We start from the raw sequence: 19,600 nt of genomic DNA, 5'->3' as shown, positions 1-19,600 counted from the left end.
TGATAAGGACCAACTAAATATAGTGGGGGAAGAAATAGAGTTTTTACATTCAAGTGAATTTTTAACACTACTATTACTTTTAATTATTGCCAAAGTCTTTTTGAAACTGAAATTATTTTTTACTAGTATGCAGTCTAATTCCTTATGATTTCTAATGATTAATAGAAGTAGAAAAAACATACATCATTCTGTTATTTAAATATATCAATTAAATATTTATTTCTCTCTCTATCTTGCTTTCTGTATGTGATCTGTCATTGACTTAAATGTTCTAACTCATGCTTCCTAGTTTCAGCATTCTGTGTCTCAGCTAGGCTTCTGCGTTTTGGTTCATTAGTTGCTTGTCAAGCTTTTAGGTAATTTTGTGATGTTACTTCTGCGCATTTTTTGATAATGCCAGATAGTCATTCCTGCAACTCACCAAGCATTCAGGGAAACATCAGAGTGAGCAAACTCCACTTACGCTCTCTTTATCTTTTATTACCTATCCATTTTTCATAGCTATACAAAATGGGGTGAGAATGGGGAAGTGGGATAGCGTTTTAACCATGGGCCAAATGGTCACCATCTTCTATGGGCTCAATGACTGAAGCCCAATCGGAAATCCCAATCCATGTTGGAGAGAAATCTAATCAGTTCCCACAGAGTGGATTGTATCACCCATGTAAAAGTGGAAGTGAAAGAATCAAAGGTGCAAGGTGGACTGTACACAGCATGTTCTTTCAGCTGATGGGACATGTGGGATACCAATTGTGGGAAAAACTGATCTGAGGAGTCAAGTCGAGGGTTCGATTCCAATGTATCCCACAATTTGGGTGAGAAATTACCAAAACAATTGCTTGGTAAATGGAGAGTGACTGGTTGAAGGGATTTAAACTAAGTTTTCTGATTGAGCTTCCGAGGACAGAAGAATGGATTTCGAAGAACTTCACTTCATCTGTGAGTCTGATTTCTTGAGGTAAGCCCTCTGCTTTTTAGTATAGACTTCAGAAAGATGCACAACACTTCAGGCGATTAAAGCAAACACGACTTACCGGCTCCACAGATGAAAACCTTTTGACCTACTTTCACTCGCCCTCTTTGACAGGCATGAAGCGCGACACAGAGAGGCTCAACTAATGCACCTTCTTCTAAGCACACACATTCAGGAAGTCTGGAATGGAAACAGAACAAACATTGACCATGCACACACACATATTAACCCAATAACCACTGGCATTTCAGACACTAAGGCACTCAGAGATTCTTTCTCTGCCATCCACTGACAGTGTAGCCATCAATGGGAAATCCTTGCAGGAGGATTTAAAGAAAATGGTCTAAACCTTGTTCAGGGTCTGGCAGAGTGTTGGTGAAAAATGTTTTCAAGGAGGTAGCTATAGCTCTTGCGGCTAAAGGGATCAAGGGATATAGGGTAGGTTAGGATTACAGCATTGAGCTTGACAATCAGCCATGATCATATTGAATGGCGGACAGGTTCAAGGCATCAAATACTTATTTTTGCTCCTATTTTCTTTGTGTCTATGTTTGTACCTTAACCTGCTAGAACTATTTGTCAGATGATGAGAAGACTGATTGTAGTAACAACTGAAAGGGGTAATTATAAGTGTATTCAGAATTGGCCTACTCCATCTCTGGTTTCACTGTATATTCCTGTCAGTCCAAGCCACAGATATATAGGCCAGTTCCTTCTCGGAATCTGAGCTGACGGTCTCAAAAGCAAATGACAGCCACGTCTCAACCCATGCTGGGGACAGGTGCTCCACGTTTGTGTCCATTTATAGGATCAGTTGAGAGCAAGAGAACTGCAGATATGTCTGACATTCCAGAGGGACAAACTCAGTAAAACCAATGAATGACACCCACTGTCTTGTATACTTAAAAAGAGCTCCAGCACCACCAGCACTTTCATTTCCAAGAATTGCTGTTTGTTTTTCCCTTTCAGATACTATCTTTTTCAAGCGTAGCATCAGCCAGTGCCTCAAATAGATGGACACAACATCGGTTACCCAATACTAACCAATAAGTATGTGGCCTTGTGCCTCAGTAAAGATGTACGTACTATTTCCTCATTGATATAGCTTCATGTAGTTCAGTGCCTTCCCGTAACCAAACTGTAAAATGGGAAGTGTAACCTAAACTATATTGGCTAAATACAACAGAGAATTAGGTCCCAGGTTGTAATTGATATGTGATCAAGTCATTTATATGAGGAAATAGTGATAAAGAAAAGCCCAACTTGCAACACAAGCCCACAGTGGTTTAATTCTGTTGCAATAGTAATTTTCCAAAAGTACTGGCATGTCCTGGCATGATTATCTTGAATTGCTCACTGAGTCACTGTTCAATGCCACCTATCCCAAGACTACTGGAACATTTTGTGATCTTTTACATAGGTTTGTTAAGAAGACATAGAGGCTTTCCCAGAAGTCAAATGGTAAATTTGTCTAAATTTAGATTGGATTGTGACTTGCACAAGTATTAAGGCCCCAAGATATTAAACACTTATCCAAAAAAACTTTAGTACCCATCTGCCTCTCAATTGAGATTCCAGTCATGGCTCCTGACTGGTGTTACTGGTGTTACTGACATGTGCATAACTATCTTATAAACTAAACACTCCATCCATTATCTTTTAGGTATTAGATAATTGGTTATCCTGCCGCTCGTCCTTGCTTTGTAGAAATATTTTCAATAATATTATTCTAGTGGGAGTCTGTTCCACCTATTCTACAGCTGTTCATGATCAATCCAGAAATTGATATGCAACAAAGATATGGAAAGGTGCAGTCTAGACCCTTACAAAGATTAACAAGCTTTATTTATGTAACTATTTACAAGGTATTTATAGACTTGGGCTCCAGTGCCATGTTATCTGACATCCTTGGAGAAGAGAAAGAATTAATGCTTTACTCAAGGTCTCCCCAAAGTTCTTTCATGAACATTTTATTAACCATGAATGTTTAACTCTTTACTACCTCACTCTCCCTACTCTGTCCAAAAGCCTCTTTGGCTTGTTACATTAATATGCAGCAGCATTCTCAGTTCTACTGGAGAATGCATAGAAAGCATGGACCCCCACAATCATTGTCATAGTCATAGTCATACAGTCATACAGCATGGAAACAGACCCTTCGGTCCAACTCATCCGTGCCGACCAGACATCCCAATCTGACGGAATCCCATTTGCCAGCATTTGGTCCATATTCTTCTAAACCCTTCCTATTCATATGCCCATCCAGGGGCCTTTTAAACATTGTAATTGTATCAGCCTCTACCACTTCCTCTGGCAGCTCATTCCATACACACACCACCATCTGCGTGAAAAAGTTACCACTCAGATCCTTTTTAAATCTTGCTCCTCTCACCTTAAAACTATGTCCTCGAGTTTTGGATCCCCCACCCTAGGAAAAAGTCCTTGGCTATTCAGCCTATCCATGCCCCTCATGATTTATAAATCTCTAGGGAATCAGCAGTGGGAGAAGATTGATTTTCCATGGCCAAGCACATTTCTGAAGTGAATATTCATCTTTGAGGAAACCTGGGCTGATGAGAAATTCTTACATTATAGTGTGGGCTAGACCAGATAGCTAGTTGGTTATTACAGCCTTATGTGTTTATGAACCCTGTTTCAAAAGATCATCCTCATTATGCAGCTGATTTCCATCCTTAACAGGGGCTTGCTGTCCCTCCATTGTGAAGGGGAAGGAAGATTTTCATTGCTTTCCTCAAGAGCACCTTTTTAAATGTAATTAATTTTCAGCTTATCTCAGCTAATAAGTCACAATAGTTTACAAGTTTCTAGTATTTCTGGGACAGCGAACCCATTTCCTCTATCAATGTATCTTTGGGCTGCCTCAGTTGTGTGGCAACATTGGTCATCTGTGCTGAGGTTTTCTCGAAATTCATGAAAGTCTGGTGCAGTTCAGTGTCCACAGTTTGATTGTGTGGCATAACACCGAGTACATGTGCTTTTGGATCATCAGCCCCTTTACAGTAGTTGCAACCCTCCAACACTAGGTTACTGTCAATGAAGCTGGACTATTTTTGCTGCTCTATGTCGTGTTGTTCCAAAGCTGGCTTCAGCTCTAAATGGTGGAATAGTCAGATGACATCTCCATTTCCCTGGAAAGTTATTTCTTTTTCATTGTATTAAGGGATGTGGGAATCACTGAAAAGGCAAACTTTTGATGCCCATCCCTAATTGCCCTGGAATCGAGTGGCTCACTAAGCCATTTTACAAGACATGAAGAATCTACCTATTGGTCATTGGTCAGGAATCACATTGCAGACCAGACCAGGTAACAATGATATATCCCCTTTCTGGGAAAGGAATCTAAGTGAAACAGCTGGGGTTTACAATAATCAATGCTCACTATTCTTAAAAAAGAGCTTGCAAGTTTTATCTACTTAATTCCACCAGCTGCTCTGGTGGGTAGTGAACCCACAACGATATTGAGTAATTTCCCAGTGACATTACCACTACACTAGCGTATCCCCTAGCTGCTGGCAATTATTGAATTTCCCCCTGATGGTTCAGTTCCAGAGTTGTTTTTTTTTCTCTAAATGTATCTAATGCGTGTTGATGGTCTTGGTGTATGACTGTAAACAGACCCTATACAGGATTGGTGGGACACCTTCCACCCTGCCTGAAACTTCAACATGGGTCTTTGTGAGATCTTTTTCTTGCATGATTGAAGATCTACCTCTAAGAGACCAGAGCGACAGTACAGTGTTAAGGGTGAACCATGAAGACAGTGCAGTGTTTCAATTCTAGAAGAGGTGGGAGAGGTGCCTGAAGAGAAGCTCCATGGTGGTGGGGGCCAGCAAGTAACTGACTTCAAGGAATCAAAGCGAAGCAGGCGACCCATTGCAGAGAAAGCATGAGGCAGCAAGAAACAAGGGAAAACAAACAATTGACACCACTACGTAGAACATTACAGAAAATCAAACAAGGATGGAGAAGAAGTCAATACGACGGAAATCCACCACTGGCACACACACGTAGAAAACAGAGTGCAGTCCTCCTACTAGTAACTGCATATCAGATATTATAAATTACAAGAAAACTAATTTTAAATTGGATGCAGGGGTAGATGTTTTGAAGAGTGCTCCATCGATAACAAAACATTCTTGGAGTATTCAACTTTGAACCCTGGGGGTATTAAAATAGAACGAAAAAGCATGCATGCTACACTTCACTATAGTAGAAAATGCATTACCCAGACCCTGTATGTTATTCCTAACCACTATGCCGCTATAGTAAGCGGAGCTGTGTATGTAGCTTTAAATATTCTTCAGTAAGCTAACACCAAAGCCACTGAAGTCAACACTCTACCATAGAAGGCTGTGGAGGTCAAGTAACTGAATATGTCTCAGAAACAAATGGATTTCTAGAGCTTAAAAGGGTATGGGAGAGAGCGCGAGTATGAGGTTGAGATAGACAGTCGACGATGATCATGTTGAATGCAGAGCGTTTAATGTGCTGAATAACCAATTTTTGCTCCCATTTTCTATGTTAGTAATTCAGAGCACTACTGTCCATGGCAGTTATGTCCGAGGACATCAAAACTTAATGCTGACCTTTCAATATTTTCAAAAGAGGAGCTACAAAATGTATCATAGAAGGAGGTGACCAGCACCAGAGGGCACTCTGGACCTTGCTTTGGAGGCAGCAAACTATGAGGTTAAAAATGGGAATTGAGCACAATTCTACAGCTGATAATGCCCACCTTTTGGATTGCTGGACCTATCTGAAGTCTATACATCTAGCACAGTGACAGTGCCACATACATAATGGAATGTATCCTCAAATTGAAGACCAGCCTTCACTTCCACAAGGACTGAGCAGTTGTCACTCTTAGTAATACTGTCATGGAAAGATGCACCTGCAGCCAGCAGATTGGTGAAGGTGAGGTCAAGTACGTTTTTCCCCTTGTTAGTTCCCCCACCATCTGCCACGGATACTGTCTAGCAGCTGTGCCCTTTCGGACTCAACCAGATCAGCCAGTAAGGTACTGTCCAACCACTCTGGATGATAGACATTGAAGTCCTCCACCCAGAGTAAACTCTGTGCCCTTGCCAGCCTCATTGCTCCCTCCTAGTGCAGTTCAAAGTAGAGGGGAACTGATTCACCATCTGGGGAGGGTGACGTTTGAGGGCAATAGGAAGGAGGCTTCACTGCCCGTGTTTGACTTGATGCCATGAAATTTCATGGAGTCCAAAGTCAAGGACACCCAGGGCAACCTCTTCCCAACCACATACCCATCACCAGAGGTGCTGCCATCTGCTGGTGGGACAAGACCAATGATAAAGGATAGCAACAACGAAACATGTGCAGCTTTGGCCAAGGATCAGCCATTCTACAACATTTGTTTTCTTCAGCCCCTCTAATAGCCTGGTTTGTCAGAGTGCACTTCAATCCAGCTGCCCTTGTTGGAATCCCTGTTCTAAAATACTAAGTCTACTCTAAACAGGACTTAAAATAATTCTCCGTGACAATGATATCATTAATACAGTTTGTGACGGACTAACTTGTAACAGTAGTTGGCTTTATGGACATAATATCGGCACATAGCCCCATCATCAGGAGGAAAGCCAGCCATGAAGCATGTTGGGGACAGGTTGTAGCGCCCAATTCTAACATATTCATCATTCTCCCTGGGGACGATGGGTTCAATAGTAACCTTGTCACCTGCAGCAAAAGAAAAACATGGACACTTACTGTACAATAAACAGTGAAGATCTGCATACTATCAAAGACAAATGCAACAAATTAGACAAATTTAAGATGCATATTTTGGGGAAAAAAACTCATTATAGGATTTATACACCATTCAGCTACTAAAGTTTATGGGAATTAATTTTAGTCTAACCTGGTTCAACTGCAAAATAGGTTAGGATATATTATCAACTGTGGATGTCATATCATCAGTTTCCATGTACATGGATTAGATTAACATTACCTGGGGAGGCAACAGCCTGGTGGTATTATTGCTGCATTGTTAATCCAGAGACCCAGATAGCATTCTGGGGATGTGGTTCGAAACCCACCATGGCAGATGGTGGAATTTGAATTCAATAAGATATCTGGAATTAAGAGTCTAATGATGACCATGAATTCATTGATGTAAAAACCCAATCTGGTTCACTAAATGTCCTTTAGGAAAGGAAACAGCCATTTTTACCTGGTCTGGCCTACATGTGACTCCAGACCGACAGCAATGTGGCTGACTCTGATGTGCCCTTTCCGCAATTAGGTTTGGGCAATAAATGCTGCCTAGTCAGCGATGCCTTCATCTGTGAATGAATAAAGGGAAAATAAAACCTGTCTGCCAACTCTCGACCTATGCCTAGAGGCGTGAGAAGCAAAAGCTTGTGTTTGCTCCCATAGTTTTTTATTTTCCTGGAAGAGGTAGCTAGAAGCTAACCTGAAGCCAAAGGATATAGATTGAGATACACCAGTCTAAGTCAAGTATCTCTGACATGGAGACTCTCCCATTCCTATTGTCTGCTATAGGTGTATGGGAAGGATTTACAAGCTGATTGTCAAGCTGCATGGTCGCATTATGACTGCACCTTCCATAGACATCAAATCGAGGAGGGGACCTTGAACCTGGAGTGACTGGGATATTATCCCCTGTGTCACAAGACATTGATTTTAATTAACATTACCTTCTCACATCAATTAAATACCTTTCAACAACTACGTCAACGACCAATGTACTGTGGTTGCACAATTTCATTTTCTGAAAGTTAGAATATGTCCAATGTGCTGACAGTACAATGAAACCCCCCTCCTCTATTTATACTGGCAAGATTAACATCAAACATTCTCACTCTGGGCCAATGCCAAGTTGGCTTCCCCTTTTACTATCCACTTGTCATGGTCCTCCAAAGAGTGCTCACTATTCCATTAGTGTATCCTTCCATTTCCCACAGTCATCTTTGAAAATAATGTGAGTGAGTTGATTAAACAATCTCTAATTTATCCCAATGAGCTGCTTATGGATTTGAACCCATCAGATTGCTTCTTGCTCAGGATTTTCTTTGGAATATTGTATCAATAGACCCTGTATCTAAAGCTTCTATAGAAACAGCTTTTCAGTAGCCAGGATGCCTTTAACCACTATTTTTTATTGTGCAGGCTTGCCAGGCCAATGCACAGCATTAACTATTCTTTCCCATTAAGAATACGATAAACCCTGCCGTGTTAGAATAGTCACCCGAAAGACTGGAATATACACCATTGCTAAAAAGAATAAGGCTAGAATGCTGGACCAGACCCAATGCTGGAAACTTGGGTGTGCATTTTTCAAAATGCTTTATTTGCTCTCCACACCCAACGTTCCCTCTCATGTTTCCAGCCGCTGTATGAATCTCTGAGGTCTGTGAATGGCAGGCTGATAATCAAACCCACCTGGCTGCTTTTCATCTAATGGGTGAGCATATAACTTGTAAGCTACACAGCAGCTTGCATGGAATACTGCTCCAGACTTCCTCAATAGAAGCAGTCAACTCCACCATGCTATAACTGGTATCAAGTCTAGTCTGAATGTGCCATCAGTTTAACTGCCTTATCTGGTCCGATTTTCTCCCTGGATGCAAAATCATTTTTCTGTGAGAACTTGGTTCGATTATTTGGGATGCAGTTAGCACCTTCCAAGTAGTCATGATGTGGAGGTACCAGTACTGGACTGGGGTGGACAAACTCGGAAATCTCTCGGCACCAGGTTATAGCCCAACAGGTTTAATTGAAATCATAAGCTTCCGGAAGGTGAAGACAAAGGGTCAGACTTCACCCGATGAAGGAGCAGCACTCCCAAAGCTTGTAACTTCAAGTAAACCTGTTGGACTATAACCTGGTGCCATGTAACTTCTGATACTTCCCAAGTAGGACCGTTGATCAAAATTCACTGCTGACTTATTTTGTCTGATATCTAACCCTTTGCATTTAAAGGCTCCTGAAGCCTGACTTCCAACTCCAAATTCCCTGTTGACTATCCTACATTGTCGAATTCTGTAACATCTCACCATAGAATATCACTGACATGCATCATAAAGATGCCTGTCAGTTTCTCTCTATATACACTAGTAGAACATTTCTGGATCTATTCTAAGTTCCAAGCAACCTTCTTTTAGCAAGGGCGGGGAGTGGGGCCTAACTGAGAAATACCATACACCCTTGCTGCATCATTCAACTCAAACACATTTGTTCAATTTCCATTCTATATCTCCTCTTTAGGTGGTTTCAAAAATACTTTCCTTTGAAATTTTTTACCCTGCAAAAATAGAGGTAAAAGCATATTCACGTTTCCTGTGATATGGAAATCTACTCTGAAACCCTAATCTCCAAGTTTCTCCTCAAATCCCTGAGCCACTAGCTTGGCTTTAACCTTATATGCCCCATTTTTCCTGTGTATATCCATCTGAATGATAAGGCTGGTAGTCCCCTACCTGGTACCTCAGTGTACACCAAATTATTTCCAGCTTTCTTACTCTTTATTTGCCATTCTTTATCAACATACCCTATAGTTTGTTTGTAGCAATGAAAACTCCCAATCACAACCTGCAGTATTCCCAGCCAGTTCCATAGTCATTGTTTCTGTAAAACTGCTCATCTACTCACACTCCTGTTTTGATCTTGGACTACTACTACAAAATCTTCCCCTTCCAAGACCATAGTTCCTTGCACAAGTTTGCAATCTCTTCCTTGAACCATGTTTAAGGAACTCGTTCTACCGTCAGAGCTCATACTGTGTTTTCTGGCCTTCCGCCGCTTTATTTCACATTTCCAATCTGTGGATCTTACCTCCTGACCCTCATCTTTCACATTTAGCCAATAATTATATCTGCTGATGGCTTTTCCTGCTCTCCCTATAATGGTGGCATTCCTCCATTCTCAGGCCCCTTCTGGCATCTGATACTTTACTGTCAATTTTCCGTAGTTGTCTAGCCAGGTAAACAGCCTTATCCCGGCGTCTCTGTATCATTCTGTCTGTATTCAGCCATCTTTCCATCAGCCATAGTCTGGTCCTCATGATTGTCCAACATACATGTACGCGAAGTGCATGGTGCCTCATCGCTTTCTAAGACATGTTTAGTTTCTGTAAGTGTATACACTTCAAGGTCTTACTTTATTTTTACTTTGGTAAGGATGTAACCCATGTCCCTATCTCTACTTCATTCTTCTATTGATCAGATGGTTCGACTTCACAGAACACCGGTGAGAAATTGCATCCTGACACTTCACATTTGATTTCGGCCATTCTTTCAAAACAAACTCAAATTATAAGCTTCTGTTTGAAAATAACTCTTATTTTTCAATCTTCACCTTTAGGCAGCCATCCTCTACTTCATTGTCAATTTGAATCCAAGCCAGCAGTGAAACAGAGACCAAGTACATTGTGCATACAGCTCCTTCTACACTCTATCCCACCTTTCCATCTAGATATTGTTCAGAATGGTTATGACCTTCTCCTGAGCAGGCAGGACTTGAACCTAGGCCTGCTGGCTCAGAAGTTGCGACACTTACTACTGCAAAAGAATCCTTCACCCCCTTTCCATCTATCCAGTCAATGGATATTTCTCATCAACCTGTTCAGAGATGTTATTACATACCTCTGAAGCAGGTGGGACTTGAACCTAATTCTCCTGGCTCAGAGGTAACGACACAAGCACCCATTACCCAAGCAAAGTTTCTTTTCCCTATCACCAAAGGTATGTTTTCCATCTATTACCTTTATCCAATCAATGAATTAATCTATGTATCCCAAACATCTGCCTAACTGCTTTCTATATGATGCAATGCCCAAAAACTGTTTCAAGATAAAGAATTCCAACTTACAGAGTAAAAACACTTCCGCGGTGATAAAGGTGGGTGTTAAAGACCTCAGAGGTAAAATCATCCTGTCCCAACATAATGGACCATCCAATTCCCTGTAAAATTATTTCAGGTACCATATTGTTCCTTTACTGTCACTGGGTCAAAATTCTGGAACTCCCCACCTGTCAGCACTGTGTGTGTACCTGCACCACAAAGACTGCAGTAGTTCAATACAACAGATCACCATCACATTTCTCAGGAGCAATTGGAGATAGGGCAATAAATCCTGGCCTGGCCAAATGCAATATAACACCTGCACCCCACAAGACAACCTTATCAGTATCGACATCACAATTTATTTGGATTCATGGATGAAGATAGGCTTCACCCTCAAACTGTGAGAAAGTGTTTTGGACCCAAATTACATTTACTATTCAAACATGACCCTTAGAAACCAGACTTAGCAAACAGTCTCAGAGACACTAATCTTGTGGCCTTAGAAACTAGTTCCTTGATCAATCCCTTGGCCCTTGCGAACCAGTAGCCTGACACTTAGAAACTAGTCTTTAACAATGAATTCCGAGATACTCAGCAACCAGTCTTGGAGTCCTTGGCAACAAGTCCTTGACCCTTAGCAACCAGTTCCCTTGCCCTAGGCCTCAAGCAACACGTTCCCCAAAACAACCAGTTCTCAAACTGATTGCTCAAGATAAATTGCAAATGGAAAAAGCTCATCGCAAGAACTTATGTAAACCTACCTGCTTTAAGATGGTTCACACCACAGGACACTTTAACCACAGTCCCTGAGGCTTCGTGCCCAAGAACAAGGGGTTTCTTGACAACCCAATCCCCAAATTTTCCTTCTGACCAGAAATGGACATCCGTACTACAGATCCCAACAAAACCCATCTTCAGCAGGACGTCTGAAATAAACAGCACAGCAATAAGATAGCATTTCTTGCTTACACTGTGGAATGACAGTAAAACTCTTACGAGTCTTGAAAAGGTGGGAACATGCAATTTTGATTAACTTGATTGATACAATATACATGTATACAATATTTATTAATTAATTAATCTGTCAATCAAGAATCTGGGGGCATTTGTCGTATCAGAAGTCTCGTAGTAGAATGAGTGCCTCATTCAGGCAGGTACCTGCGGTCACAGTGTGAAGTGTAATTTACCTCCTGATTCTCCCAAACCCTCAGCTCGACGAAGCTGCCAGGTATTCCTGACACTTGGTTGCCCAGGGTTAAAGGTGAAAAACCAACTGGCAAGAAGACTCGCAGTTGGCAATGATCATACCTAAAGTTCTAACCTCCCTCCTTGGAGCAGGTTAGTCTCCTGCACACCTTCCAGTCTCAGTTAATAACAGAAATGGACGTGTCAACCACAGGTCTGGGTGGGGAAACAGAATTTTTCAGGCCTTAAACCCCACCCTGCCCAAACCCATCTATTTTTAGGTGACATTAAATGTTTGAGCAACCTGCTTGGTTATTTCTGACATCAAGGATACTAATCAAATTCAGGTGATGAGAGGAAGCAAGGTATTAAGCACTGTAGCTAGCCAATGGATAAAATGAACTTTTTAGAGTCTCAGACAGTTGGACTATTTTGTCCCTGAGTCAGAGTCATACAACACAGAAACAGGCCCTTCGGTCCAAATCATCCATGCTGACCAGCTTTCCCAAACTAAACTAGTCCTGCTTGCCTGTGCTTGGCCCATGTCTCTCTAAACCTTTCCTACTCACGTACCGGTCAAAAATGTCTTTAAATGTTGTAATTGTAATCTGGGGACAGGCGAAGGAGTAGTCCAGAGTTCAACCGGCAACTTGAAGGACATTATTTTATTGAAAAAATAATGTCATTTTATTCAAGAATACAACACGTTTTCCCTTTAGAACTGGGCAGTATTCAACCTTAGACGACATAGCAGATTGGTGAGTGAAAGATTTCGGATGTAATACGATCACAACTTCAACTAGCTGTAATGGGAGCTTCGTCGCTGAGGAGGTGATAGGTAGTGCTGCTAGTGAAGGTGTGGAGAAACACTGCATATCAGGTAAACAAATGCTGATTTTTGAAGAAATTTAATTAAAATGGTAAATTTTCGGTGAATTTTTTTTTGCTGGTTGCATGAACAATTCTGGACTTTGGGTACTGACTAATGGGGAGTTTACTGCAATAAAAATTTTAAGTGCATACAGCACTGTTCAAGGACCTTAAGCAGGATAAACAGACTTACCGCCAGGGCAGAGTTCTGGAACTGGACGTTTTTCCTGTGAATGAAGGACAAATGACTTTTAAAAAGGAGTCAGGTTCTTGCAAGCTAATTTATGTACGATTAAATAAGAGGCATAACAGTTCTTGCTGCTAATTATATGTGAGCTGGAAATATACAAGAAGAAAACCATTCAAATTGGGTGTTAGCTCTCCCTTTCCAATGGAAAATGTTTCTTTGTATTTCCCTGGTCATAAGGTAGTTGAAGGAGGCCATTTCCATCTTAGCTGATCAAAAAATCAGTTCACCCATCATTTCCCCTATCTGGGTCTTCAAAATATCTAAATGCTTGCTGTAATCTACCCTATCCTTGGGGAGGTTTGCAAATTCTCATGATTCTTTTCATGAATAGGTTCGTCCTGACACAACTACAAATCTGCATTTTAGCATGAGCCAACGGCACCTTATTCCATGTCTTAGCTAACGTTATAAAAAAAGAACATGAAAATAGCAGCAAGAGTAGGCCATTTGGCCTCATCAGCCTGCTCCATCATTCAATGAGATCGTGGTTGATCTAATTGACCTCAAATCTACTATCCTGCCTGCCCACTCCATAATCCTTGACTCCCTTGTAATTCAAAAACTTATCCAACTCAGCCTCAAAATTGAGATACTGTTGCAAAGTTACTTGATCCAAATCATTTTACATTGTATATACACTGTCTCTAGAACAACTCTTCCCAGTTACAGAATTATAGAGTTGTACAGCACAGAAACAGACCCTTCAGTCCAACTTGTCCATGCCGACCAGATATCCTAAATTAATCTAGTCCCATTTGCTAGCATTTGGCCCATCTCCCTCTAAACCCATCCTATTCATGTACCCATCCTGTTACACATTTTAAAGGTTAAAAAGACCCTATTTTCCCTAGTTCTCCCTCATAATTCAATGCTAGAAATATTTTTAACTCTTTCTTGCATGGCTTGTGTCAAGTGGATATAAAGATAACCAGCATTTTGTTCATTTGGAACATCAGCAGTGTTTAACTTAACTATTTATTACTCTTTGTTCAGTCCTATTTTGGAGACTATTACACTAACTATTAATCATTAACATTTCCACAGACTGCGTCTCACAAATATGACAGGAAGGAATCAAGCTAGATTCTTACCAATGGGCCAATATAATGCTAATTCAGGCCTCCATGTAATCCTACATTGGGTCCCTATACCCACATTATGAACACATGGATTAGGGCCAGGAACAGGCCATTCAGCCCCTCTAGCCTGCTCTGCCACTCAATAAGTTCTTGGCTGATCTGATTGTAGCCTCATCTCTACTTTCCTCTACCCACTATTCCTTCTGACTCCATTGTTAATCAAAAATCTGACTCAACCTTAAAAGAAGTCCAATGACCCAGCCTTCACCACTCCCCCACAAAAGAGAACTCCACAGAATAATGACCCTCTGAGGAAAAAATTAAAATAGTCCTCTTCTCTACCTTCAGTGGAAGACTCCTTATTTTTAAATTACGTCCCCTGCTTTTAGAGTCTCAGACAAGAAGAAACATTCTTTCCACTTCCATTCTGCCAAAACCCCTCAGGATCTTATCAGTTTCAATAAAATCGCCTCTCATTCTTCCAAACTCCAACGGATAATGACCCAATCCCGATACAGACTTGTAACTGCACAGTGCTGATCAATCAACTTGACAGGTACTTGAATCAAGTCTGGCCTGTGCAAGATTGAGAAATAAATGCTCCATTTAAATCCATGAGAAAGAACTAAAATACTTTTCAAATTTCAGAGCAATCATTATCTAAAACCAAATGAAAAAGGAACAGGAGTATGTGTTCGGCCCCTCGAGCATGCTCCATCATTCAATAGGATCATGGCTGATCTAACATTCCTCACATCCACTCCCACCACCCCCCCCCACCCACTTTCCCCATTAACCCTTGATTCCCCAACTGATCAAGAGTCAGTCTACCCCAGTCTTAAATAAACACAAGGACTCTATCGGCACAACTCTCTGTGGCAAGGAGTTCCAAAGACTCTCAACCCTCTGACAGAAGAAATTCCTCCTCGTGTCAGTGTTAAATTGGCACCCCTTTATTCTGACACAATGCCCTCTGGTCTTAGACTCTCCCATGAGGGCAACCATCCACTCAGCATCAAGTTCCACCTCAGGACCAAATCATAAATCTGCCAGAAACCCTACTCATTGCTTTACAAAGTGCCTAACACTCAGCACAGGGCACAAACTAAAATTTCCCTCACCTCACGGGCACTTTCCCAAGAGGTATATTTTTAATCCAAAACCAAATCTAGCACAAGTGATTGAAATATTTTTTTTTGATCAAGAGGTTATATTTGTAAGTATACTTATATTTAAGGAGTGCACTTATTTCCTCAGAAATCTAAGGAAATTCGGCATGTCCACAATGACTCTTACCAATTTTTAAAGATGCGCTATAGAAAAGCATCCATCTAGATGCATCACAGCATGGTATGGCAAATGCTCTGCCCAAGACCACAAGAAATTACAGACAGCTGTGAACACAGCCCAGTCCATCATGCAAACCAGCCTTCCTTCCATTGACTCCATCTATACTTCCCGTTGCCTCGGGAAAGCAGCCAACATAATCAAAGATGCCTCCCATCTGGGTTATACTCTCGTTCCCCCCGCCCCTGCATTGGGCAGAAGATACAAAAGCTTGAAAACACGTACCAACAGACTCAAGAACAGCTTCTTCCCCGCTGTTATCAAACTTTTGAATGGACCTCTCATATATTAGAGTTGATCTTTCTCTACACCTTCTTTGTAGCTGTATTCTGCTCTATTACCCTGATGTACTTAAATATGGTGTGATTTGCCTGGATAGCACGCAAAAAAAAACTTTTCACTGTATCTCAATAAATGTGACAATAATAAATCAAAATCGTTTTTGAGTTTTTTTTGTGGTGCTATTTGTAGTTAGTCCCATACAGTAGACTAAAGTAAACCACTGAAGCGAAGTAGCACTAATTAAAAACCAAGAAAAAGAAATCCGAGACAGCACGGATTGAGTTGGAGGGGGTGGGGGGGGAGCTAGACAGGGGGTTGTTTGACGAAGTCCCGTTGGATAAGCAGCACCAACAGTGCGCCGCAGTTAACAGAGCAGTGTCGACGTGATAAGCATCACTTGGACACGTACCTGCTGACAACAATAGGAAACTTATCCCAGCGATGGCCAACCGTGAAACAAACACAGGAGATAAAAGAATTCACCTTTCCACCCCTCTCCCCCCACGTTCCGTACTTTATTCCCCCAAGCCCCACCCCTTGCTGCACCCAGTTGAACTTTGCTCCCTAGTTTGCCTTTCGATATTTGCTTATAATTAAGAGGCACTGTCACAGCAGAGGCTGAACACACTGGCAAAACAACTCTTAGATCTCAATCACCTCAACTCGCTTTCATGAAGTTGACGTGTATTTATTTATATTTTACGCTGTCTCAAGAAGAAGTCTTTCACCCAGGTGCCTTCGACCTCCTGATGTTTTACACATGGTTGCTCTATCATAAGAAGAAAAAGAGACAGTTTGATTACCAGTTTCAACTCTCCACAGGCTAACACCAAAGCCATGTTCTCCTGCTGCGACATGTTTGGTCTTGTTAGTGCTTCCCTTCTTCTTCAGTGGAGTTTACTGACTTGGGATCTTGGGTTGGAAGATGAGTTGAAGGATGTGTGTGTCCCTCAAGTTAAGCAAACCTCCCCCTCTCTCTGCTTAAACTTCCCCTTTCCCCTGAGCTGGTTCAGATGCCCCACCCTTGCTGCACCGGCGTAACTGTGTAACTTATTTTGTTAACTTTTGCATGAAGTTTAATAACCCTCTGTCATTGACAACATCCATGGCAACCATTGAGGCGTAGGGGCCTGTCAACAGTTCCCATGGTGACGTCTATGAGGGGTACGTCAATCATGACCCCTTAAGGGCTAAGATTGGCCGAGACCCCTACACCCCGGCAGCTTTTAAGCCAATCAAATGCCAGCCTCCGCCCCATATATGCCCCACCCACCATTCACTGGGTCGGGGGGGCAACTTACTTTTGATTGGATGTGGGCTGAGAGGGATTCTCACATGCCTCTTCCAAAATAAAGTCTTTAAACAAGGCTTCACTTCCACAGTATTTGCAGTGTTATTAAATATTGTAGGGAAAAGGCCATCGGTTTCCACTTGCAGAGTGAGCCTTTCCATTCCTCTTCACCAGCTCTCCTTTGCTGCCAAACTGCTCCTTGTTCTGAATTTCCTATTGCCTTTTTGGTTATTAAGCCTTTAAAGTGCTCAATAGATTGTGGAAACCTAGGCTCGTTGTACTCAAATCTCCCCAAGCATTTACAACCATCCAGTGGCACTGCTGTCCAGTTATCTGCCCATTATGAAGCATCGTTTCCTCTCAGATATATCCCAGCCACCGATTCAGGAGCATACTAATTCCATCAGCCTGCACCCAGTTCCACTAATATTTCCGTGGTCTAATTGATGGATGATGGGTGTACACCTAAAGGCTTTACTACATGGTGAGCTACTCACTGGGTCACGGCCTCCTGGGTATCCGTACTCTGCGACTGGGCGACTTTGCGTGCTAGATGCAAAGTTGACAACTGGGAGACAAAAATCACCAAAAGGTGCAACTTCTGTAGGCCGCCCCTCCAAACCAGCTGGGAAGAGATCCCAGAGAAAGTGGAAACCAGTGAATCTCAGCCTTCCTCCACAGCAGAGACTGCCATACCAGTCTAGGGCTCCTGAGCCCCTGCAGGCGACGCCTTGAATACAGAGTTAAACATCAAGGCTCAAACTGTCATCGCACGGAATGTAGGACTCCATTTAATGGTAGAGCTTCACATTCAAGTTGTCCACAGTTTCACTTCTTCTGAAGCTTGCTTCAGATTAGAACCCCGTGTTCAAACCTAAAGCAGGGAGTGAAATCATTTTTCCGGTGGTTTACACCAATCATTTGAGTGCTAATTGTAAATGTATTCTCACCAACGTCAGAGTTGGAAATGTGGGTCCCTTTAAGACTCATGTGCACCTCCTGTGCCGCTGTAACCCTGTGTGCCTCACTCTGTCTAAGCACCCGAGGGCCTGTATGACCTTCTGTGTTATGATCTGCCTATACTGCATGCAAAACAAAACTTTTCACTGTATTCAGATCCATGTGACAACTAAAAAAATTCAAATCAAATCAAGAAACCATCTTAACAAGCCTGTTCAGACACATCTCTGAAGCAGAGATAACACAGTGTGGAGCTGGAGGAACACAGCAGGCCAGGCAGCATCAGAGGAGTAGGAAAGTTGATGTTTCAGATCAGGACCCTTCCTTCAGAACCTCCAGCTCCACACTGTGTTATCTCTGACTCCAGCATCTGCAGTTCTTAACAAGTCTGAAACAGGTGGGACTTGACCCCCCACCCCAGGCCTCTTGTCTTCTAGGTAAGGCCCCAACTCCAGTAAGGCATTTTTAAAATCAACCTTACCAGAGATGTTAGTGCACGTCACTGGAGTTCCACCTGTCGTGGGTCTTGGACCTGGGTCTCCTGGTTCAGAGGTAGGGACACTACCACGATGTTACAAGCGCCCTAATAAGACTCAGTGATATTTTCTAATCAACCTGTTGAAAGATGTTGTCACACATCTCCAGAGTGGGTGGAACTTGACCATGGGGCTCCTGATCCAGCAGTAGGAACACTACTATTGTGCCACAAGAGCCTTAACAAGACTCAAATAGGTCAAGAATTGATTGAGAACATATCACGCTCATTGGACTTCGTATTTACGAGCAGGGTTCTTATGCCTGTGCATGGGTGTCCTTGGGGAGGTAGCATGCAGGGCCCACCAACACCTTTGAGGCAATTAGAGAGAGGTGGGCATTGGGGGGGGGTGTGTTTATTGGAGTGCCTTATTTCCCACTCCAATTTCATTTCATTTAGTCTCTTTCTCTTTCTTCCTTCCTATGGTGGGCAGTACTAGTAATTCATTCATTAAGTAGTCAAATGGGTGATTTGGTGGTGATACGTTAAAAATTTCAAAATAAAATAGAGTTCTTTATTTGATTTTTGTATATTTAGATAAATGGGTGATTTGGTAGTGGGTTTTTCAAGATAGAGAAAGGAGCTAAATCATTGCAAAGCAACATTTGAGTCCAGTTGTCCTTGAGAGAGAGCACACCGTATCCACTGGTAACCTTGAAGCTTTTCAGGATAAGTGTGCACCACATGGGCTCGTGCTATTATTTCCCATTTCCATGATATTTTGATCCAGCTGTTATTTTTTCCTTTGTTATTTTGCTATCATTACAATACCAGTTGAAGTTTACCTTTGGACAGGGAAGCATCCAGTAGGAAGAAGTGGAACCGTAAGACTTAAAATAAAATATTGTAAATCTCTGAAAGATGTTTGCTACCTATTTCAACATATGGAAATCAGTGCATTTGAAACAACCAGGAAGTCCAATGCATTTCTGTTCCTACCAATTAGTTTTTGTGGTATAATTTTTTTCTTTATTCATTCATT

The 19,600-nt window shown here is 41.9% G+C and overlaps 1 protein-coding gene across 1 annotated transcript in view; it reads right to left on the bottom strand.

Annotated features, from left to right (window-relative positions):
- The window catches only part of LOC109929144 (sorbitol dehydrogenase-like), a 46,562-nt gene extending 29,665 nt beyond the window's left edge, over positions 1-16,897 (bottom strand). Inside the window, exons 1-5 of the mRNA XM_048617046.1 lie at positions 16,636-16,897; positions 13,068-13,101; positions 11,581-11,745; positions 6,532-6,691; positions 1,035-1,153 (exon numbers count right to left, since the gene is read on the bottom strand). Of these exons, the coding sequence (XP_048473003.1) occupies positions 1,035-1,153; positions 6,532-6,691; positions 11,581-11,745; positions 13,068-13,101; positions 16,636-16,689 (532 nt within the window). The 5' untranslated portion in view covers positions 16,690-16,897. The remainder of the gene's footprint in view (positions 1-1,034; positions 1,154-6,531; positions 6,692-11,580; positions 11,746-13,067; positions 13,102-16,635) is intronic.
- Between the last annotated feature and the right edge of the window lie 2,703 nt (positions 16,898-19,600).

This window comes from Rhincodon typus, chromosome 36 (assembly GCF_021869965.1).
Source record: "Rhincodon typus isolate 14 chromosome 36, sRhiTyp1.1, whole genome shotgun sequence".
In the NCBI taxonomy this organism is placed as follows: Eukaryota; Metazoa; Chordata; class Chondrichthyes; order Orectolobiformes; family Rhincodontidae; genus Rhincodon; species Rhincodon typus.
The sequence above is the reverse complement of the archived record's forward strand: the minus strand, read 5'-3'. Positions and strand labels throughout refer to the sequence as shown.